Source organism: Phyllostomus hastatus, unplaced genomic scaffold, assembly GCF_019186645.2.
Source record: "Phyllostomus hastatus isolate PE091 unplaced genomic scaffold, TTU_PhHast_1.1 phas_scaffold_21, whole genome shotgun sequence".
Taxonomy (NCBI): domain Eukaryota; kingdom Metazoa; phylum Chordata; class Mammalia; order Chiroptera; family Phyllostomidae; genus Phyllostomus; species Phyllostomus hastatus.
This window is the reverse complement of record NW_025334017.1, coordinates 36087969-36111793: the sequence shown is the minus strand read 5'-3', so window position 1 is coordinate 36111793 and position 23825 is coordinate 36087969. Positions and strand designations below refer to the sequence as shown.

At 38.6% G+C, this 23825-nt stretch overlaps 1 protein-coding gene across 2 annotated transcripts in view; it reads left to right on the top strand.

Moving 5' to 3' along the window:
- Positions 1-23561, top strand: part of TAF2 (TATA-box binding protein associated factor 2) — a 54624-nt gene extending 31063 nt beyond the window's left edge. Inside the window, exons 19-27 of one of the 2 annotated variants that reach the window (XM_045861336.1) lie at positions 1791-1984; positions 2753-2892; positions 5507-5576; positions 9558-9667; positions 10167-10396; positions 11641-11796; positions 12286-12391; positions 15388-15510; positions 22116-23561. In XM_045861336.1, coding sequence (XP_045717292.1) covers positions 1791-1984; positions 2753-2892; positions 5507-5576; positions 9558-9667; positions 10167-10396; positions 11641-11796; positions 12286-12391; positions 15388-15510; positions 22116-22378 — 1392 coding nt within the window. In that variant the 3' untranslated portion in view covers positions 22379-23561. The remainder of the gene's footprint in view (positions 1-1790; positions 1985-2752; positions 2893-5506; positions 5577-9557; positions 9668-10166; positions 10397-11640; positions 11797-12285; positions 12392-15387; positions 15511-22115) is intronic. The other variant, XM_045861337.1, reaches the window with a different exon arrangement.
- Positions 23562-23825: the final 264 nt, after the last annotated feature.

Below are 23825 nucleotides of genomic sequence, written 5' to 3'. Positions count from 1 at the left end.
ATTTTGATTCTGATTCTTGGGATATATCTTTCTTTAAAAGTGTTTTGCTATTGGAAGGCATCTCTTTGGTTATTCCTAAGACATCTGTGATAATTTTGGGTGTTTTCCCCCTGCCAGTTTTCCTTGTACACATTGTTTTCTTCAAGTTGATTTTTCTCCTTTGTTCTGGTCTTTTTTACGTTGATACTTAAAAAAAACTATCTGGTGATCTTTGGGTTATATGTTTGTATATGAGAGTAGAGCATGCAGTAGCTGACTTGAAGCTCTGTAGTACAAGCAGGATTTGTGAACTGTGGTCCTCCTTTTGGAGGAACCTTGCTAGGTTACTCCGGGAGTACCATTCATGTGGTATTTGTTGAGTATACTAATATATGAACTCTGTCTGAAAAAACTGAGCCATTGTTAATATAACAAGAATTGTTTGAGTGACATCAATGTAACCTGGCAGTCAAGGAGAGTGGGCTGGAATGCGCATGTGTAAACAATGACGACTTCATTGTACTAGTCGGTGGGAGTGGTAGACGCCGTTGAGCAAGCATGTGTACTGTGTGGTTGTCACATTCAAAATGACTGAGACAGTAGAGCAACAAATCTGCATCAGATTTTGCATTAAGCTTGAACATTTCTCCATGGAAACTATTCGGATGATTCAGAAGGATTTTGGGGATGATGCAATGAGGGCAGCACAAGTAAAAGTGTGGTGCAAATGCTTCAAAGATGGTCGAAAAATCTGTCAAAAGTGATCCATGTTCTAGAAGGCCTGCACCAAGCAGAACATCTGAGAATGTTGAACATGTACGGGCTGTCATCAACAAAGATCGGCGACTGACAGTGCGAGGGTGAGAAGCTCATCTGGTGATTCCAAAACTACCGTGTCCGAGATTTTGACACAGAATCTTGGCATGAAACAATGGCAAAACTCGTTCCTCAGCTGCTTCTGCCAGAGCAGAAGGAATGTCGTGCAGTTGCTAATGACTTGATTATAACCGTCAGATTTCCTCAAGAAGGCCATAACCGAGATGAATCGTGGGTCTAGGCCTGTGTTCCGGAAATGAAGGCCCAGTCGTCCCGATGGAAGTTGCCCTGGTTCTCCGAAGTCACAGCAAGATCAAGACCACAAAGGTGTCGTCCATCATGAGTACGCCCCTCCAGGCCAAACAGTTAATGAGGAGGACTTCCTCAGTGGTCTTCATCCGTTGAGAGATGCGGTACAGTGAAAACGCCCGCAGCTGTGGGCAACAGGTGGCTGGCAGCTTCATCGTGACGGTGCTCCGCCTCATGCATCTCATCTCGTGCAGAGTTTTTTTGGTAAAACATCAAATCACCCAAGTGACTCGGTTCCCCTGCCTCCCAGATTTGGGTTCCTGCAACTTCTGGCTTTTCCCAAAACTCAAGTCACCTTCAAAAGGGTAGAGATTTCAGACCGCCAACAAGAATCAGGAAAATACTACAGGGCAACTGATGGTGATTGGGATAGCTCTGTGAGACCAACGTGCCTCCTTGAAGGGGACTGGGGTGTCATTGTCCCATGTACAGGGTCGTGTATCTTCCTCAATAAATGTCTGCTTTTCATAGTGCATGGCCAGATATTTTTTGGACAGCCTTGTTGTATTCCTGATTTGTGAATCTTTCACTTTTTCCCTTTTGTGTCACTCTACATAAAGGGTCAAGTTAAACACTTACTAACTTACGTTTTCAGATAATTATGTTCTTAGATTATGAATATTTCATTGTATTACTTTTGAACAGGAGTATGGATTTTGTTATCCTCATATAATTTTTTGCCTTAGTTTTCAGATAACTACTATCGTGCAGAAATGATCGATGCCCTTGCCAACTCCGTTACGCCTGCAGTCAGTGTGAATAACGAGGTTCGAACTTTGGATAACTTAAATCCAGATGTGCGGCTCATTCTCGAAGAAATCACCCGGTTTTTGAATATGGAAAAGCTGCTTCCAAGTTATAGACACACCATCACTGTCAGGTGTGGTGATTCTTTACACTTGCTTTAAAGTTACTTTTAAAATTGTAAGAGAAATGTATTCCCATTATAGAAAACTGGGGGATACAGTAAAGTTAAAGGAGAAAATTAAAACCCTATGATTCTGTCATCCACAAACTATTGCTGTACTGTTTTGGAGAATGGCCTCCTAATTTTCTCTTGAAAAATAAAATTTTTTAATTAGTGAACATATATTGCATATAGTTTCCATATTCTGCTTATATCATAACCTTACATCATCAGAAACTCTTTGAAAACATTATTTTTGATGTCTGCATAACGTTTTATCTTATTGGATATCATATAAGCATCCTTCTGTTAGACACTTTTAAGACGACTTTTGCTTTTCTCAGCTTCTTTGCATATGATTATCAGAAAGTTCTCTCTCTTTAGGAGTTTGCTAAAAATAAAAAAGTTGATTCACTGTTTTAAACATTATGAACAGTTTAACCTTCCACACTTATTATTTACTAAACTCTGTAACTCAGACTTTTGGAGAAAATGCTAAGTATAATGATACCTGAAATTGAATTTCCAAACAAGTTTTAAAATTTGTTTTCCTTTAGTAGCATGTAGATACTTTTAATTTTTACGATTATTGCAAAAATGTAGTGATAAGAATTAAAAGTTGGATTCAAATCAGATCAACTTTTCAGTTCGCTGTTACAGGTTAATTTCTAATGCCTAGCAAACAAGTTTGATTCAGAATACTTTCAATAAAACTATTTAACTGAAGTGCTATTTCCCCAGCTGCTTGAGAGCCATACGAGTGCTTCAGAAGAATGGACATGTGCCCAGCGATCCCGCTCTTTTTAAATCTTACGCAGAATATGGCCACTTCGTGGACATTAGGATAGCAGCTTTGGAAGCAGTTGTCGACTATACTAAAGGTAACACTTGAGAAGTATATGTTTACATAATTCTTGAAAGAAATGTTTACTATTGAAAGCCAGTCTTAGTTATTGGGGTTTTCTTATTATGTACAGTAGAGATATTTTAATTTTAAAATCTTGACTCACTGATTTTTGTTTAACGTAGAATTCTTAGAAGAATTAATAAGTGAGGGAAAAGAATAAAATTAGTGAATAGATATCTTTGATCTGTCTTAAGGAGTCAGTATGTCATTCTTACAGCTCTAATAACTGTGTGTTACTTTAAGACATAGAAGACAGTTTTTTGTGAAGTTTCTAACTACGTAGGAGGGATTCAAGAAGTCGTCTTGCTCCTGTCACAGATCTGCGTCTGTGACGGGAGAGCAAGAGACATGAACAGGAGCTCCAGCAGGGCAGTTAGCTAGGGCTTTACAAAGTTGAGAAAAAGTGAAAAAGTAAATCAAGAGAAAACTTCCTAGGCAAAAACATTTTCAGAAATACAGAGGAGAAATATAAAGAGATGAAAATGTAAAAAAAAAAAAAAAAAGCAGAAAGAAGTCATGGAGAATGGAGCTGGCGGAAGAAAAGCAATAATCCAACAAGTGATAGAATACTTGGATAAGGTCTAAATGAAACTGACCTAAGGTAGAGTCGGATGAAATTTAAAATTTTAAAGTTAAAGGAATAAAAATAGTTTAAGTTCCCAGTTATTACACAAGATAAGAGAATAACGCAGCCCGTGACTTCTGCAGCATATGAGGCGTTCAGAAGAGTTCAAAAGGGAACAAATAGCGAACATCATAGTGTCTAGGGGCAATTATGATGTAAGATACCCCACTTTGCCAAGTTGTTTTGTTGCTCACGTAGCCTTGAAGGCTAGAAGTACATCTGTGTAACATTTTAAATAATAAAGTTCCCAAAGGTAATTTTCATCTGGTCTGGAAATGAATCAAAATAATGCTAAAGATCAAAGTGTGAAATGCAGAACATAGTGATCAGCAACTGTGCCTGTAAAATAAAGAGCTAAGCTTAAATATTTGTTCATGTGGTTGTAAAATTTAATGCAGATTTCAGAAATAATTCCTAAAAAGGTGAAGGGGTCTAGCAAAGAAAAACACCTCGTGGACACAGACAGCAGTGTGGTGATCGGAGGGGTGGGAGTGGGGGGGTGGAGGAGAGTAAAGGGGATAAATGGTGATGGATGGAGACTCGACTTGGGGTGGTGAACACAATATAGTGTACAGGTGATGTGTTATAGAATTATACACCTGAAACCTGTATAATTTCATTAAGCATTGTCTCTCCAATAAATTCTGTTAAAACCTCTGGGCGGAAAAGTAATGTGCAAATGTAAGAAATACGTAAGTTAACCTACATCTAAAATTCCAGACCATAGCACTAAAATATGAGGACAGTAAAGAAGTTCAAGTATCCTGAATGTCTCATCTGACTGTGAAAAGAAGGGAGGGGGCGGGGAGTTCTTCAGTAGCTATCGGTTAATTTTTACATGTTAAACAGGGGAAAATATGCTCAAAATTTTATAACCTTTTGTAAACAGAAATACTTACTTGTAGTCAGGACTTACAAAAGGCTAATATTAGTATAGTGTGTATAATACATCGGTCTAAACTCAAAAAGGACATTTGTTCTTTTTATGGAGGGTTAAAGTATACTTTTAAGAAATTATAGTGAGAATAGGGATTTTTATAAAAATTAATTTCTTGGCAGAAAAAAAATGTGTAATCCTTTATCAGACTTCAGTATTTTTTGAGGATTTTATGGGTTCATGAAATTTAAAAGTTTTGCAGCACACTAAATACATCAGGATTCCCAGCCTTCTTTCCCAAGGTATATAGTGTTCACCGTCACATAATTATGAAGGTTTCATGAATTAGTACTATCTGAGGTGAAATAGAATGCTAATGTTATGATTTCAGAAAAACCCTAAAGAAGTGTAATTTCATTGAGAGGTGTTTAAGTGTGATCCATGAATTTTAGATAATTTGAAAATGAAAAAATATAAAATTTTAGAAATAAAATTCTGAAAATAAAGCTTTTTAGGTCACAGCAGTAAAATTTGGTGAGAAGGTGAATAGAAATAGCTAATGAGTCATTTTATTGGTCAGGTAAAGGACTATTTTATTTTTGTAATTGCTTTTTATATTATGTGGAAAAGTTAAGGCTGTTTTTTGGCCTTAAATGAAAGAAATGGGTCAGACAAAAACAGTTTACCTACAGTTGAGGGGTCATGGAGTAGCAGACATCTCTATAATTTAAGCATCTAGAAACAACAACTTTATTTATACACTTTTGTCTATTTTGAGTTAATCATCTCTAATTTAGGGCTCAATAAATTATAATTAGCTTTATGTTGTATTTGCCATTGATTTGAGCGGCAGTGAAAAATATACACTTGGTTTTGTTTTATGTTTTGGCTACATATGGCATAATGCTTATAAAATTTACAAGGTGGCCTATTATGTTAAAAAAAAAATGTAAGGACGTTGTCCACAGCCTTCAACTCTGGAAATCCAGCTAAGGCAGGGTCCTCAATATTAAGTGTAAACTCCTTGCCTGTCACTTGTTAATTTGTTATAATTGCAACAATATATTTCTTCATTTTTATTTTCAGTGGACAGGAGTTATGAAGAACTGCAATGGCTACTTAATATGATTCAGGATGACCCTGTACCCTATGTAAGGTTAGTTTTTGTGCTACAGTTTGTTCGTAAGTCCTAAAGTAAATTGAATAATTTCAGAAGATTATACATGGAACAAAGCCTTTGTTATTTTTGAAAGCATAGGAATATGTTATGCACTTGTTGTGCCCTTTTTTGACTTTTTATTTTGATTTGCCTTTGAAAAGACATTTAAAAATATATTATTAATAAATAAAATTTATTTCCGGTAATTTTACATATGATCTCTATTGTAACAAAAGAAAGCTTATGTAATAGTTTGTAATGCACCTTGAGGATCCCTTAGTTATCAAAAATTATAAACCTCTACTGATGGATTTAATTTATTTTAAAAGTGATTAAGAACAATGTTTTGGTATATTCCATTTGTTTCTATCTCATATAAAATCTTGATTCTTCTTAAATAGACTTGGGGTTATTTTCATTTTCTGTATGCCCTTTTAGTTCTTTATTTATTTTTTTCCCAGAGAGAGGGAAAGGGAGGAAAGAAGAGAGGGACAGAAACATCAGTCAGTTGCCCTTTATATGCCCCTAACTGGGGCCCTGGCCCACAACCCAGGCATGTACCCTGACTGGGATTTGAACCGGCGACCCTTCAGTTCTCAGGCTGGTGCTCAAACCACTGAGCCACACCAGTCAGGGCCCTTCTAGTCTTTTCTGCTGCTTTCTTTTGCAAAATAGAGTGTTTATGGTGTATTCAAATAGGATTAACTTTTTGACCATTTTGGCTTTCTTTTCACATAGTAGGCACGTAAATTTTTGTTCACTTTAATATGATTTTATAAAATAAAATTTCAAAGCTGGAAAGTAACTTAGGTTATAGTCATTCCAACTAGAAACGAGAACACAGAGCTAGATATTAATTGTCTTGCTCACCTTTACGCATCAGTTGGTAGGTAATTGTTTTCTTCTAAAAAGTCACAAATAAACTGCCTTCTGACCTCACTGAAATGCATCTGAGCCTGAATCCACATAACATTTTAGCTCTAAGGGAGATTTGGGTATAGCAGTGAGGTTTTGGTTAAGTCACCTTCTATTTCAGTGTTTTAACTGATGCTTATTACATAAATATCCTTTATACAAAGTTATGCTGTTAATATCTCATCGTTCTCCATTTGTGATCTGAATTATATTTTAAATGGTTCGTCATTGTGGTTGATACACAGTAAGGGTCAGGTTGACATGGATAGTAATCTCATAGTCATCCATTCCAAAGTACGTATTTAAATAGAAGACAGTAGGCAGAACGCCTGTCCAGATCTGTTATTGGTGGATGGAGTTCGTGCGTTTGAAAACTGCTGGTCGGATCTGACTGGGAGCGGGTGGGAACAGAAGGTGTAAACCCAGTGTCAGTGAAGCTAACCACACGCTCACCTGTCTTCAGTGCACATCTGCAGCACTGACGTTAAGATGCGTATTTCTGAGCTCTTGGGATTGTGCTTTGAAGATAGTTTTTAGCAGATTATAAGATTATGCAATATTTAAAATTTTTGTATTCCTGAATGATAGACTGTACGATATAAATAATTGCTTTTGAAATATTGTGGAACTGTTAGTATCATTCAGATTTTAAGAGCGCTGTTATTTATAATGTGAGGGGAAAATCTGTTTAAAGATACATTTCATGATTATTTTTGATGTTTTCTTCTTAATTGGTGTGGCTCACTTCTAGCAGCAGTAGGGAATCTTTTAGGCTTTCTTTAAAATCATCTAACCCGGAGATTTTCAACAAGAATTTGTAAACAAATATGCAATACCTGACCATTTAGTCAGTGGTGCTGGCCTCGTTTCCCTTAGATTGTCAAGTAAAAAATGACAGTGTCCAGCGCAACAATAACCATCCAATGTGAATGAGTCAAAATTATGCCTATTTTTTTCTCAAAGTGGCAAAAAATAAATGGTTTGGTGTGCTGCAGAATTTTAGTAATTAGTTTATATATACATACCATGAAATGAAAAGGGTTGAAAATCGCTGATCTAGCCCATGGTTATATTCATAGTTTAAAAAATGCAGCAGTTCTTAAAAAATCTTGAATGGCATTGAAGTGTTAACACAGCAGTTAGTTTATGTGTATGTTTTTTGGTGTCTTGGGACATCTGTCTCTCTTTATATTTCTGTGTTTTATACTTTGAGTAGGAACTCTGTTCTTTTCTCTTTGTCCCATCGTTCTTTTCTTTTTTTTTTTTTTTGAGGTGTGATTGACATATGACATTATACATATTAGTTATATAGCCTTAGATTGGGTAGGTAATTTTCAAGATGACATGGAATTACCTTCTCATTTTGGAATCAAGCATGCAGATGATGTTCAGGGGACACACTTAACAGCCAGTGCTTTTTCTCCTGGGAGTTTTTGAACATTTTTTTGGCTTTGGTTTGGCTCCATTTCCTAAAGATAGTGATTGGCAATGGTATTGGACTAGCCCACAAAGAAAATTCTGACTTGTCTAGGGAAATTTGATGTTTTTGCTGTTGTCAATATGACATAAACCCATGGCTTTCTTAGGGTTTGCTTCAGGCTTGTTCCAGATGGCTGCAACATACACGTACTGAGAGCTTGTACTGAAAAATTAAGCATGAGATTCTCATCGTCTCCTTTCAACTTTATCTGCTCTAAGTATTGGTCTGAGTATTTGGTCACTTATAAATATTTTATTGTAAGAGTCTTCTGCCACCTAAACTTTAAAGAAAAACAGACCTTTTGAAGAAATATTTAATTGCTAAAAGTGATATATGTGTTAATCACTACTGATCTTTTAGGGATAATTTAAGACATCCCCAGAGCACGCTTCACAATTAGTGGGCGTGGCCGTAAAGAGTTTGCAGTGATCCGAGTGAATACCGTGAAGTCGTATTTGCTCCCACAGCCTGTCAGTCGTCTTTCATACGCTCTTAAAATTTCCAAGCACAAAAGGATGTCGACAGCGACGGTCCACATCTTTCCGTTTTATGGACTCAAAACTGAAGCCAAAAGGGATTAAGTGACTTAACTGCAACCTAGCAGCCCCCTTTTCTCCCGTCTCTGTCTCGGGTACTCATTTCATAGGATATTTTTCCACCGACAATTACATACAAAAAATTCCCGGGTTCACCTTTTTTAAAGTTTTGCTAGCACCATTAAAAATTACAACGGAAGTTTCTGTCTTCCTCCATCATATCCAAGCGTTCCATTACTCCGAGGTTGGAATGTTGCAGCCCTCGTCCTTGGTCTGGCTTGTATTCCGCCACCAAGCGCTAAGTTCCTGTCCCAGCTCCTTGCTGCTTCTCTTTCTCTACCCTCTTCTTCTTACGGTGTCTCCTCACAGCATGGGACATTTTCTTCTTCATATTTCATTTTGCTCACATTGCCCTATTTTTCGGAAGATTCTATAGTGTGTTCAAGTAGCCTCCCGCATAAGGTAAAAACTCCCCCTAGCGCAGTGTAACTGTTGCCATCTGTAAGGATACTTTCTTATGAATCGCCTCTTCTGAAGGTCAGCTTATTTTGAGGAAACCTTTTCGCCGTCTCTGTGTTTCAAATGCCCTGTGCTCTTCATTTCTGTGCCCTACAAAGGTGCTGTGATAGTGAAGCTTACGTTCATTTTCTTGTCTCAAATGTAGGCTTCTTCTTGCTCCATTTTTCGCCCCATTTTAAGATTTTTATGTTTACTGATCAGTCTTTTTGGTAAACTTTTATAACGGTAACATGTTCATTTTAAAGGTGGGGTGGAAAGGCCGGTTAAGAATACAGAGTTGGGTTTTAGAAGACCCCATTGTGCACTAAAAGCAGTTTTAGAAAGAACAAGCCCACCCAAATTGTTTAGTGAAAAAGACAGTAGTAAATCTTTAGACTGTAACATCAACTTTTTGACATGCAACTAAATCTAAATACAAAGCCAGATCTGAGAAGGGAGATGATAAGTTAGGAAGAAGGAACTACAGGTACAGGTAACTTTTAATGTTTTTATTTAATGGTCAGCAAACATTTAACTTTTCTTTTTCAGACATAAGATTCTAAACATGTTGACCAAGAACCCACCATTTACTAAGAACATGGAGTCTCCCTTGTGCACCGAAGCCCTGGTGGATCAGCTTTGGAAGCTCATGAATTCTGGTGAGACGGCAGCGGCTTTCCAAAAAATTTTTATGGTTGGATTATTTTCGTTTTACAACAGGTGTTCCATATTTAAGAGCCATGGTTTCTTTTTTGTCTTTTTTTCCTAACATACTTATTACACCTTTCTTCACATCTGTTATTACATCTTTCATTAGGAAGTGATATAAATCATTTCCTAAGGATATATTTATTATACCGTTTAGGTATTCATTTTGTAAAGCAGAATGGTGTGGTGATAAAACATTTCCCCAGTTCTAAATTCACTAGTTCATTCACTAACATTTATTGGTCCCGGAGCAGTTTATAAGCATCTGTGCTAAGAGAAGATGTATCTTTAGGGCAGAGGGTTTGTCAGTGAGGCTTGTATATCAGGAGATGGCTCCCTTTAAGCATCATAATCCTTTCATCTCTTCCTTCTGTACAAGTTCTGGAACAGCTAAACATGTGTGGCTAGATGTGCATATTGAGTTGTATTCCCTTACTTTTTCCTTCTTAGGCACTTCGCATGACTGGAGGCTGCGGTGTGGTGCCGTGGACTTGTACTTCACACTGTTTGGCCTCAGCAGACCTTCCTGCTTGCCCTTGCCCGAGCTGGGGTTGGTTCTCAATCTAAAAGAGAAAAAAGCCGTCTTGAATCCAACCATAATTCCGGAGGCCATCGCAGGCAACCCGGAGGCTGCAGTTAATCCAAGTAGCCACGCACAGCTGGTTGGATTTCAGAACCCTGTAAGAGTCCCATGTGTTAGAGAAGATGTGGTTTTGTTGTACAGAGCTATCTAGAGAAGAGAATTGCTTCTTTTGAACTGACAGATTTTAAAGCCACTAACAGTTTGTCTTGTACCTTTTAAAAATCTGCTGGCTGACATGGTTTACAGCGGGTGCTGACAGCCGCATAGGGCTGCCAGTCCATTTGCCCCTCTTGTGATGATGTAACGATCGTTTGTCCTTGAGCATAGAATGTCTTCTTTGAGCAGTAGAACACTGGAATGAATAACCTGTCCCATGTTACCCTTCGTGTCCACGTGGGGTCATGGCAGACTGCGTGAACACAGGGGCCCTGATTCCCCCCCGCTCTGTGTCATCTCTGGCACAGTTCTGAACGGGCCAGGTGCCTGACAGGGGCTTCCTGAAGTAGAGCAATAGAAAACGAATGATCGGGTAAATGAGTAATCTGACTTGGGAGGAGATTATGCATTACATTTCAAATTTGTGTGTGTGTTTGCTATTTCTAACTATGCATTATAAAGTTACCCGACATTTTGTGGAAAGACCTTTAGGATACATATCCATCAGTTTCTTGTAATTTAAAGAACATTTTTTAGAAATGTTTTTTTTTTTAATCGATGATAAAATGTCCCCAATATGTCAAGCTTCATTTTTCACCAATATTTAGACCAGGTTTCTTGCCTGGCAATTCCCTACTGGTGTTTTGACACTTTAAAACTCAGATTATCTCTATTCTAGTTAGAAATAGTCATTTAAAACTACTCACCTAGATTTTCTGAAATATGATTGAACTTACTTGTTGTAAATTTAAAATGTATCCTAGAGTTTGGGTTATAAAGATGTAACATAAATCTTTCCATAGGGAAAAAAAAGTGTCCCATTAAAGAGCTCTTATGGATAGATCTGAATAGTTATAAATCTGTGGAAATAAGTATGTTTATAAGTCTTGCCCATATATGTTAATTTATCTACATTCATACTGGGAGTCTTCGGGAGAAAATGCACCAAAAGATACATTCTTTTGGGAAAACTCTGAAAGTTCACTTAAACAACTCTTCTCCCCTACCTCTCAAGAAAAAAAAAAAAAGACAAGAAAAGGTGGAACTTATGTTCAGCCCATTGCTGACAACTCTCAGGCAGTGGGTCTGCTCTAACCTGCATGGTTGCTCTAGCTCTTAGTTTTCAGCTATAACACGAGCTATGTGTCTTCAGAAGTCTAATTTTGATCTTAAATATTGCCGCAGGAAGATGATCACCTTGCCAAGGAAGCATCATGTAATGTATCAGCTCACCAGCAGGGAGTGAAGAGGAAGGCTGATACACCACTGGGGTCCCCACTAGAACCTGGTCAAATACTGGAGAAGAATGAGGATAGCAGTAAAGTCAAACTCAAAATCAGAGTAAGGAATACAGGTTAAGCCTGTATTAACAGTGTAGGATATTCACCTTCTTGTAAATCTTTGTGAATATTTGCAATGGTTTTTCCTTGGTGACAGAGGGGACAGACTGCATCGTAGAAGAACCCAAATGTCCATCTCTAAGACATTCCAACCGGTCCTTTAACTTCTGTTATCACATACTTCTCTGTGTGGGGAGGAACTGCGTGTGCACGATCTACCCCAGCTCCCTGCTCTCCCGTAACATAGGAATAGATTGTAGTTGCTGTTAAATTTCCAGTAATTTTCAGTCAGCTTCTTTCGGAGGCTGGACCACATAATCTTTTCTCTCTCTTAATTTCTTTTTTTGGAAAAAAAGACACTACTTTTCCTTTTAAGATTATTTGGGGGTGTAGCCTATGGCCTCTCTGCTACTTTTCCTGAGAGCTAAGATCCAAACGTAAAGTGATGTAACAGCCCTTTTTCCCTTTTGTTTTTATGTGTCTGTTTCAGTTTTCAAGTTCTCAAGACGAGGAAGAGATTGATATGGACACTGTGCACGATAGCCAGGCCTTCATTTCTCATCATTTAAACATGCTTGAAAGGCCGTCAACTCCAGGTAAGATCAGCGTCCTGCAGTCACGGGGATGATCGAGAAAGTTCACCTATCGCTGTTCTAACAAGTGTTGCTTTTATTTATTTTTACTCCTCCCCTGAAGATAAGTTTATTGATGTTAGAAAGAGAGACAGAGAAAGAAACATCAGTGTGAGAGAGAAGCATTGATCAGTTGCCTCCTGTACACGCCCCAATCAGGGACCAAATCCTAGTTACGTGCCCAGACCAGGGATTGAACCTGCAGCCTTTTGGTGTGCAGGAAGTGCTCCAGCCCACTGACTCACCCAGCTGGGGCTTGGTTTAATTTTAAATGAAAAACTATAAGGTTTGAAAGTAGCTGGTATAAAATAAAATATTAGATTGTTTCAGATTATAACACACGTGAGCAAAGAAATAAAAAATGTTTCTTTTGATTTTCAATTTTATTTTTTAACATTCAGTATATTTATACTTCTGGATTTTTTTTTAATCCATTCTCATATTCCTTCCAATAGCTTTAATTTCTCTCCCCCTCTCTCTCTCTAGTACGTTTAACATAAAAGTTAAAATAAAATATCATATTTAGTTTGTTTTTAATAATGTAACCATAATTATATTTAAAATTCTTTGACTAAAGTTAATGCTGCTCAAAATAACAGCTACTTTCTCTTTTTTTGCCTGCCTATTTCACATAATATCAGATTTTTGCATGTGTCTCTCAAACATAACCTTTGCTTTTGAAAATATTATCTGAGATAGTATTGAGTTGATATACTAAAATTTACCTTATTATTTCCTTGTTGGTAGGCATTTAGGTATTTTTGGTTTTTATTTGTTACAGGTAATTCTGCACTGCATTTCTTCATACAAAAGCTTTTGTTTCTTTCTTATCAAGTTACATTCTTTGGATAAATTCCCCAAAATAAGCCCTGGTTGGCATAGCTCAGTGTATTGAGTGCGGGCTGCGAACCAAAGCATTGCAGGTTCAATTCCCAGTCAGGGCACATGCCTGGGTTGCAGGCCATGGCCCCCAGCAACCACACATTGATGTTTCTCTCTCTCTTTCTCCCTCCCTTCCCTCTCTAAAAATAAATAAATAAAATCTTTTAAAAAATTTCCCCAAAATATATTGTTGGCGAAATGATTAATTTTAGGTATATTAATGAGATACTTCACTTCGGATTGTCTTAGTTCTTGATATATAATGCCATGATGCTTTTTGAAGGGATTACACATAGTTTATATCATCAACATTTTTTAATTTTCAGGAATAAAGCTTAGATATAATTTGCATGTAAGTTGTGAAATATAATTTTTTAAAAATCTGTGACCCTGCCATCCACCGTAACATCTGTGTTTTACTCCATGCCACCACGGTTCCCTCTTTGCATCTTCCCTGTATCTGCTCACTTGCCTTTGCACTACAAGTAAATACTGTCGTGATTTTAGTTTTCTTTTTCTTAATCATTCTGCTGCTTTTTTATTTCTGTTTTTTAAAAAGATTTTATTTATTTATTTTTAGAGAGGAGGAAGGGAGGGAGAAAGAGAAAGAGAGGAACATCAGTGTGTGGTTGCCTCTCCTGCGCCCCCTACTGGGGCCCTGGCCAGCAATCCAGGCATGTGCCCTGACTGGGAATTGAACCAGTGACCCTTTGGTTCTCAGTCCGGCACTGAATCCACTAAGCCACACCAGCCTTTTAATTGTTTGCCATGTAGATGTATATTTGCTCACAGTTTTTGATATTTTGAAAATGGTATGACACTTGATATTACATGGTTTTTTCACTCAACATTATGTTTCTAAAATTAATTTGTAGTGATATATAAGGTGTAATTCATTAATTTTCATTTATTATTATCATTTTTTGTATGTCATAGTTTTATTGTCATAAATGTGATAACCTAAAGGGTTAATTAACTATAAAATAATTTATGTTTATTTTATAATACATTTTTAAAATTATGACTTTTTTTTCTGGGTACTGTTTCTGATTCTTTTTATTGGAAAATCCTATTCATACCCCATGCTGGTTGTCTTGTATAATATTTACATTTGAATGAGTTTTTTTCTAACATGTTACCTTCTGGAAAAGGTCCTGTTATCCACCTTGGTCTTCTTCCCGTTTGTTTGGTTTTCTGTTTAGTTTTGGTTATGAGACTTAGACCATTTTTCACTCTCTGGTAACCTAGGGTGAGCTAGTAGAATTTGAGAACTGACATCAGGTAGGATGTGAGCCGGAGATACATTTGAAAACTGACAGGTCATGAGTTTCTTGGCTTTTATAATTGTAAGAGATCTCAACAATTATTTATCTATTCTATCCATTTTACAGGTAAGTAAATGTACCCAGAAAGATAGCAAATGACGTGCCCTAAAGGACACAGCCAGTAATAGCCAACTCAGGGCTAGACCCCAATCTTAAAACTTTTCCATGTGACTAATGAAGGAATTGAGACACAAAGAGAGAAATGTCTCACCTGGTATATGTATCTGATTTGTTGATAATTTGGAATCAGAACCTGGGTCTCCTGATACCTACTACAATGCCGTTCATATTACACCATTCAAACATTTCCTATTTTAAATACCTTCTGTAACCCCTAAATTATTTTATCTATATATTGAGTAAATATTATAATGGGATTTATTAGCAAATTGGGTGGGGGCATAGCGAACAATCTTTACTATGTGCCGAGTTCTGTGTAGATAGTAAGAAACAGGACATGGTTTCTGCCCCAGAATATAGAAGCTATTTTATACATTCAGCAGGCCAGTCAGACTTACTACCTTTCTTGAATGTGTATTGTTCTCAGACTTAAATATATAGCAACCCTGACAGAGTCAGGGCAAATGGTATCTTCAGCAGTAAAAACAGCGCTCTTTTTATTATTTGAATTTTACTGTTGAACTGCTTCTGGTTTAGAGGTTAGCTTATAAAAATCTATCAGGCTTTTTTTTTTTTTTTTTCCTTTTGGGAAACAAAGAAATGCATTCATCTTCTCCTTCTCTGGTGTTTTAGGGCTCTCTAAATACCGGCCAGCATGCGCTCGGCCCGTGTTGATGCCCCAGCACTCCCCAGCCGGGGAATGCCCGCCCGCCGCCAAACCCCAGTGGGGCATGGAGCTCGCTCGGAAGGGAGCAGGTGAGGCTGTGGTTGTTGTTACTTTTCTGCTCAATAGCAAATCTATAAACTTCACAAAATTTCTTTTCCTTTTTTTTTACATTCAATGTTATATTCATTTCAGGTGTACAAAAAATGTATTAACTTAAAAATACATTAAAAATATAGATCTGAGGACTTGTTTTTCTTGGAACACATTGGCTTTCAAGTATCTAACATAAGGACTATTTTAAATTAGACTTTTTTTACTGATTCAAAAGTAATACATTCCTACTTTGTAAAACTTGGAAATAACAAAGTAGAAAGGAAGGGGAAAAATCATTTCATGTCATTTAAAGATCCCCATGATGTTACATTTCGCTCTTCCCTTGTAGTGCTGTTCCTGAGAATATTAAATATGAAAGTGTCAGCTTCTGTAGGAATCGTTAAATCTGTCCCTTTGTCCTTTAATAAAATACAAATATCAGCCACTTACTTATTCCTCCTCTCTCCTTTCCCCTGAACATTTTGCAGTCAGATCAATCATGACAAGTCATGCTGTACCTAGAAAACTAACATGTTTTGACTTTTAAATTATTTCACATTAATCAGGCTTGTTTATGAAGGTGATTCAGTTGAGATCCGTTTATTACCTATTCTACTATTTTACATTGTCTTCTGCTTACCAGATTCTTCTCTTGTTTGAAAAGAGATTATAATCCAAATAAAGAGGGAACAGTTGATGTGGATGAAAAGATCCAGTCTTCAAGTTTTGGAGGAACAGGGAGTGAAAAACAAGATACATAAGCAAAATCACTTTTAATGAATAGCTTTTCCAAAAGTCATTAATCTGGCTTTAAAATTTCAGTGGATGGGTTTTGCGTGTATAAACCATGTTTTTATGATATAAACAGAAGAGTAACTGTTTGTTGATTTGAGGAGCTTGGGGAACCAACTGTGATTAGGAGGAGACTTCAAACAAAAGCAACATCTCAGACTATTTTGGTATCGTGACCCCAGACTGCTGGGTGCTTACATCTCTTGGTGTGCTTTGTGCGTCTGTTGTGGGAGGTTCACGAGATGGGTTTCAGAAGGAAGTCAGCTGGAGACTTGAGCACTTACTTTGACAAGTGGATTTTGACACTTTTTTTTTAACCATTGCTGATTTTGTAGTCTCTTGGGTATTGAGGGGTTTCTTTCGTTTGTTTTGTTTTGGTGTAATTTTGCTTTATTGTCATTATACTTACTAAAATTTCACTAGATGTGAACAGTTTTTTACATTTTTAAAAATTATAAAACTTAGGGTGTTTCACACCTCTTGATACAGCGTGAGAATGATATTCTGCTTGCCGTTTATGCCTTTAAAAGTCATAAAGACTGACTGAATTTCAACAGTCAAATAAATAAATTCCTGTTCCAGAAAATCATCTCAACACTTGTGTTTGGTTTATCTCGGTGATAGGGCACACTAACCCATGTAGAAGTGCACCGTAACACCTTTCCGTGCCAATCATGTGCCTTTGTATTGTGCCGTAGTTCTTTAAAAATACATTTCTTACTTTTTGGGGAATCTCTCTTTACAGTCTTACCGTTCTCCTGGCATCATACGGGAAGGCTGGGGAGGAGAGAGAGGGCAGGTGGTGGGAATAGGAAAGCCTGACAATTTAACCTGGGTTGCTATCAGTGTAGCACCCTTTTATGTCATGAGATAAAATGTATACCAGCATATTATTTATAGACTCATCTATAAAACTTACATTCTGAGTATATTCTTTAATGTGCTTTTATAATTTCTTTAAACTTGTTTATGCTGTTCAGTACCCAAAGCTACTGAGCAAGTCTTTAAATTCGACAGTGTTATTATCAGAATTTAGAAAACCTTCATTTTACAAGTGATAGTGTTCCAAAGGTTTGTGTCTGCATGTATTTGGGGATCTAAATACCATGGTCCTGCAGACACATTATTTATATTTGATAGATAGCCTTCCCAAACCAGCCAGCAAAAACCCTTTGACTTACACCTGAAGAAGAGAAGAAGGAAACCCAGCCACTGTGTGTGGCGATGTTTCTGAGAGAAGGGGCACCTTCGGCTCTGCCTTTCTGATGGCAGGCACAGCTGTAACCTAACCCGAGTGAAGCTGGCAGTGAAAGAGGAACTTCCTCTCTTCCTGCCCCCCGAGGGAGAGAGGGTCTTCCTGGCCTGGGGCTGAGGGCTGTGGGCTCACGGAAGGAGCATAGAAAGAATTGTTGTAAGGCTAGCTGTGATTCATCTTCAGCCTCTAGGGATCCTAGATTAAAGTTCACAAATGGGGCTTTTTTTTTTTTGGCCTTACTCAGTTCACTTAACTGAGGCATCTTTATTTGGTCTTTAGAAGTCTTATAACATTTTTCGTACTTGGCTAGAAATGAGTTTCCAGCTTCTCTTGAAAAAGAGTTAACAGAGAGGCGCTTCCAGATAGGGATGTGCTATTTCATCGATGCCACTTGCTTGCACCTGCTCGTTGCGTGCTCACCTACGTTGTCTCCTTCCATCCGAGGCTGTGAGTGTGGGGCTCTGTTTCCTTTGTTCATGAGCTAAGGTGAAGTCCGAGGTGGGTCCTTCAGAGCCAGCAGGCCGCATGGACTCTGAGCACTGGGGCGAGCTGCAGGTGGCACTGGGAGGGGTAGAACAGGCACAAGGGTTTAGGTCAGATAAAGAAGAGCTGGAATCTGTTCAGAGGAAAGTCATGGTTCGCTTTCTTCCAATTTTCTCTTTCCTTGCACATGATAGGAGAATATTTTAGGGTGCAGATGATAACATGTGTGGAAGGTGAAGCCAGCTGGGGTAAGAAAGAAGTGGCAGAAGTAGTTTTCTTAAGTACTTTATGCTGTTTCTTTCCCTTCTCCTGAGGTAAGGAAGGGGATTTGGAGAAAGGGCTTATGGTTCCCATGGGGATCGGTTAAGCCTACCATGTCTGTCTGCTCTCCCTCCGCTGCAGCCTGGTCTCTCGCCCCAGCTGTTGCTGTGAATGGAGCAGGGAGCAGGAGTGACTGGGAGCAGAGGCCGAGGGGAATGGAATCCCTGGTGGTTTCCGTGGGGAAGAGAAGGAGACTTCCTGCAGCTGCCTGCTGGGGCTGCTGCATCTGCAGTGCCTTCTTGCACAAGTCAGCAAGGCAGGGCTCTGATGCGCGGAAGTCTTTAAAACAAAAACCGAAAAGCCTGTGAGCCCTACAGTTCTTTCTTTTGAAACTCTAATATGGAAAACAGACTTTTTTTTTTGCCTTAAATTTTAATGACATAATTCTACATTTTATCATTCATAGTGATCTAAATAACCCAAAGAACAAACTTTACCATTCTTCTAATAGAAACTGCAGGTTTTGAGTTAAATTTAAACTCACACCTAATGGGAATGAATTTAATAGGACTAACAGGGTATTCACTATCTGATATCAGCACTTTTTCATCCATGGACTGAAAAACTTCCATATTAGGCTTTCTATTTATTTTGTTTGTTTTGCATTTGTTAAAGTGACTGCGGCAAACTCTTATCCATAGTGCATTTTATTAGGTCTCTAGGAAAGATTCTGTGTTGGGTAGAACAACAAAACTGAACGTGTGTTTTATTCTTTCTATGTAACATGAAGTAGAAAAATTATAATGTAAAATATGTGTGCGTATGTACACCTCTATCCTTTTTCTGATATATCTGCTATCCTACAATAGAGACATATATTTCCAGGTCACTGAAAGGGCTCTAATTAACTTAAAAATGTGCAAGTTCCCAGGCTTCTTACAAGCCCCTACAATAATATGTGAAATTATGTGTGTAAATGTGTCGGGGATGGTAACGTGCACTTCCCCCCACCGGAGGTGACCTCCTTATGCTGGTGTGGAAGTAAACTTGTTCCTGTCCCCAGTCTGACTGTTAACGCACACAATTCCACATGGGAACGAGATTGCACTTTCTTATCACCTTGGAGTAGACCTACTAAGAGTTAGTCAGGAAAGACAGAGATTATGCAAGCAAAATATATACTGTCTCTAATAAATGAAAACTTAAGAGCTAAAGGTTAAAAAAGAGCTAAAGGTAGGTGGTAGTGACAGTAACTTCGGGTTTTGTCAGATGTACTGTTGTTACAAATACTAGTCTAATGAATGTTAGAACATGTCTTTGTGCAGTTGTGGGATAAATTTCTGGAAATGAACTTTTTCAATCAAAGAATGTGGGCATTTAACATTTTCATGGATACAGCTGTATTGCTTTAACTTCTCCTTTTAAAAAATGCTTTGCTATGGAAAACTGGAGTAGTCAGATGAGTATAGTGAACCCCTAATCTATACCCTTACCCATTTCCACCCTTCTGAATTACTTTAAAACAAATTCCACGTCATCATTTTAAATAATTTAGTATGCAGGGAGGAGGTGGGGTAGAGGTGGGAGAGGGTATAAGGGGGATAAATGGTAACGGGGAAAAAGTACAATAAAAAATAAATTATTTTAAAAAAGAAAAAATAATTTAGTATGTACCTCTAAAAGATAAGGACTTCAAAAAGTCATAACCACGGTGATACACTTTTAAAAAATTGAGGTTTTTTTGTATCATTAAATTAGTCACTGTTTAAATTTTAATCGACTCATAAATGCCATTATTTTTATTTTTAACATTTGTTTGAATCAGTGTTCACATAAGGTCTATGTGTTGCAATTGGCTGATGCATCCTTTACATCTTTTTAAATTTAAAATTTTCAGTTGATCTCTTTATCTCTTTTTCCCCTTTACAATGTACTTGTTAAAGAAACCAGGTTTTTCATCCATGGTTGTCTTTATCTTGCTAATTGTGTACCTCTGGTGTAACTAACGTGTTAGAGCCCTCTGTATTTTCTGTAAATTTGTAGTAGTTCTAGGAGCTTCCCAGGTTTATCCGTAGTGGTGTGTTCTTCAGTCTGGAAGCATACGATGTCTGGTTGACTTTTTTACAAGGTTCGTCATTAAGGTGTTCAAGGCTTAGATTCGTTAACTTGGAGGGTTGTAAGATGGTAATATTCTAATTTATCTTTCCTTTTTTTATAAACTGGGTTATTTTTATGAAGCTCAATTCCCCTTCATCTGTTATTTTCCAGTGGTATGGGTCATATAGGAAAAAGAGAAAGGCTTGACTCTATTGATGTGATAATTTCCAAAATAATGAATTGGTTAATGAGCATCCACTAGTATGGTCCATCACAGTTATTATCCTTATCAGCATTCACACTGTCCCACCTTTGCACAGTGAGAACCTCCTGACTCTTGAGTCCATTGAGAAGACTTGAACTTCCTTGCAGTTATACCAGGTTGTTCAGACTCATCTTGTAAATTATCTACCCAGACCTGCAATCAGCCATTTGTTCTTAGGAGCCCGAACACTTTCATCCTTGGATTTAGCTAATCCATTGACCTCATAATAAGACTTAATACAAATCAAGAGAAATTTAAGATACATAGTCAAGTAACATATTTCTGATGCAAAGTATAAGGCCACTGGATGAGAACTTTGTGCTGTTGAAGCGGTTCTCAGTCGACCTTGGAAAAGAGCACACCCGTGTCCACCCAGTTGTCCACTTGGCAGTGGCCTCTGCTGGAAAGTGCCTTTTCCAACATCACCGTTGGCTTCTTTGCAGTCCAGGTAGCTTGGCAAGTGTTCAGGATCATACATAGTTAGGTGCTGCATGTTTTAAAAATTCTTGTGGCATGATGTTGAAGACCACTGATATAGTGGCGTGTTTCATTGATACTATAAATCAGGTATCTCTCAAAGTTTTTCTTAATCTGAAGAGTATCTGGGTTCTAATTGCAAAAGATACAGACCCCCAAACTTGCTTCTATATATAAATAATCTTTAGCTTTTTTTTTGGTTTGTTTGTTGTTGTTTTAAGTATATTTTATTGATTATGGTATTACAGTTGTCCTATTTTTTTTAAAGATTTTATTTATTTATTTTTAGAGAGGGAAGGGAGGGAGATAGAGAGAGAGAGAAACATCGATGTGTGGTTGCTGGGGCTGTGGCCTGCAACCCAGGCATGTACCCTGACTGGGAATCGAACCTGCGACACTTTGGTTCGCAGCCTGTGCTCAATCCAGTGAGCTACGTCAGCCAGGGATCAGAAAGTATCTTAAGAGACTCTGGAAGTTGGGTTTTTTGTTGAGCTGTCGTTGTCAGTCAGTGTGACACAGGCTGCGTGCGTAAGTGGTTCTCCAGGAGCCACAGACACAGTGCTGCCCTTCCCCCGCCCCAGGACCTTCGGGCACAGCTGCAGTGGAAGGAGCCGAGCTCCCCTCGACCGGGGTGGGTCTTACCCTGTAACATGCATGTAATTGTTGCTGTCTCTGTGCAGTACCTTCAAATAGGCAATGTGAGTTTTTAGAAAACAGTTTGGTAACACACTGCTGTGTGTCATAACTTGTACAGATGGCAGGAATTGAAGTATTCCACTCCCCTGGGCCCCGATGCTGGGAACCTGTTTGTGTGTGCTTGTTTGGGTGCTGCTTCTCCCGTTCCTGTTTATTCCCGTGGAGGCAGCAAACACTCTGGATCCCCCCTTCCGGTGCTGTCATCAGCTCCCTCTGACTTCTGTTGCACTACCTTTGTCGTCACGGGCATTCACTCAGTGTTCTCCGTCTCGCAGGTAAAGAACAGACGCCTTTGGAGATGAGCATGCACCCGGTCGCAGCGGCCCCGCTCGCAGTGTTCGCGAAGGAGCCGGCCTCCTCCAAGCACAGCGACCACCATCACCACCACCACCACGAGCACAAGAAGAAGAAGAAGAAGCACAAACATAAGCACAAGCACAAGCACAAGCACGAGAGCAAAGAAAAGGACAAGGAGCCTTTCACTTTCTCCAGCCCCGCCAGCGGCAGGTCGGTCCGCTCCCCCTCTCTCTCCGACTGAGTGGGGCACGAGGGGCCTTCCCCTCAGTGTCCGGAAGACGGATACAACCAACGCTGTGGCTTCTGTACAGACTGATATAAGGGGGAAAACCTGCCACCCCTAGAAATTCAGAATCCACTTGACTTCTAAGCCTCTGATCGACATCATATTTATACAATTGGGATGTGATAAGGAGAATGCGTCTGTGTTCTGAATAAACTGTGCCACCCCATTTCCTCTTTAAAGTGTGCACGAGCACACCCCCATTCACCGCCCCCCACCCCACACACACACAGAGTGAACCTCTTTCCTTAAAGACCCTCAGGGCCCGAGGCAGGCCCGCTTGCATTACTGTCAGCGTGTGCACTGCCGAAGCCGGTTATCTTGGGGAGCCTGTGATGGATGTGACCGGTCCGAGTGTGAGACACAAGTGCTGCCCAGCCTTGTGAAGCCCTGTTCCCAGTGACACGTGACACTACTCGGAACTACCGAAGAAGACAGGCGCTTCTCCATCGGGATCTGCTCGGTGGCGTGTTCTTTTAGTGTTGGCCGTAGGATCTGAGCATCAGAATTTATAAACTAGACTACACGATACTTTGTTTTGCCCTAAAATACTGAAATTTTCAGAAGCAGCTTTTTTAAAAAAATTCAGTAACTTTTTTGATAATGCACTTGGCAGTTATGTTGTTGGAATTTCACAGAATTACCAAAACAAGTTCTCAGGTCGAGATGCTTACATTGTGTTACTTGCTCGTTAAGTATCAGTGAGTATGTCCATATGTAGAGTATGTTTGCTAAACGTGAACAATTTACACACCCAACACATTCTAAAGTGATTTCTGTATAACACAAATTATGATACCGTGAAACGGTGTTTCCATACTGTTAGTTAACTTGGACACAGGCAGTTTGGCCCTCCTGTGAACATGTCATAAGCATTTTAAAACATAAGAATGTTTTGGTTTTAAACATCAATAGTTTGTATGTTTGTATGTCTTTTGTTTTATTTCTGAATTTACCATGTGCTTTATTGTTTAAAGGTTTTTCATACGTGTTGTATGTTTATCATTTCCCTTATCATTAGGAAGTTTGGAAGACACTTCTTCCCAGAATAGATATTCCCAAGGGATCCAATAATAGCAGACTTTTAAAATACTTTTATTTGTATTTAACTTGTTTAATAAATACCTTTTTCAATCGGTCATTCTGCCTGTGAGTCCTTTTATGCCTCTTGTTACCTTTCTCTGTGCGTATGTCGTGTGTCTACCCACAAAGTGTGTGGGGAGCGTTGTGGGATGGGGGGTTTGAGCTGCCCTGTTGGGCAGAACGTTCTCAGTAGGCAGAGATGGGTCAGGGTTCCCTTGAAGAAACAGTGTTTTCCAAAGCATGGAAGAAAGCAAGGCCAAGTTCAGGAATTATAAGTCTGCACAGCTGGCCAGGAGTGGAAGAGCAAAGGGCATGCGATCAG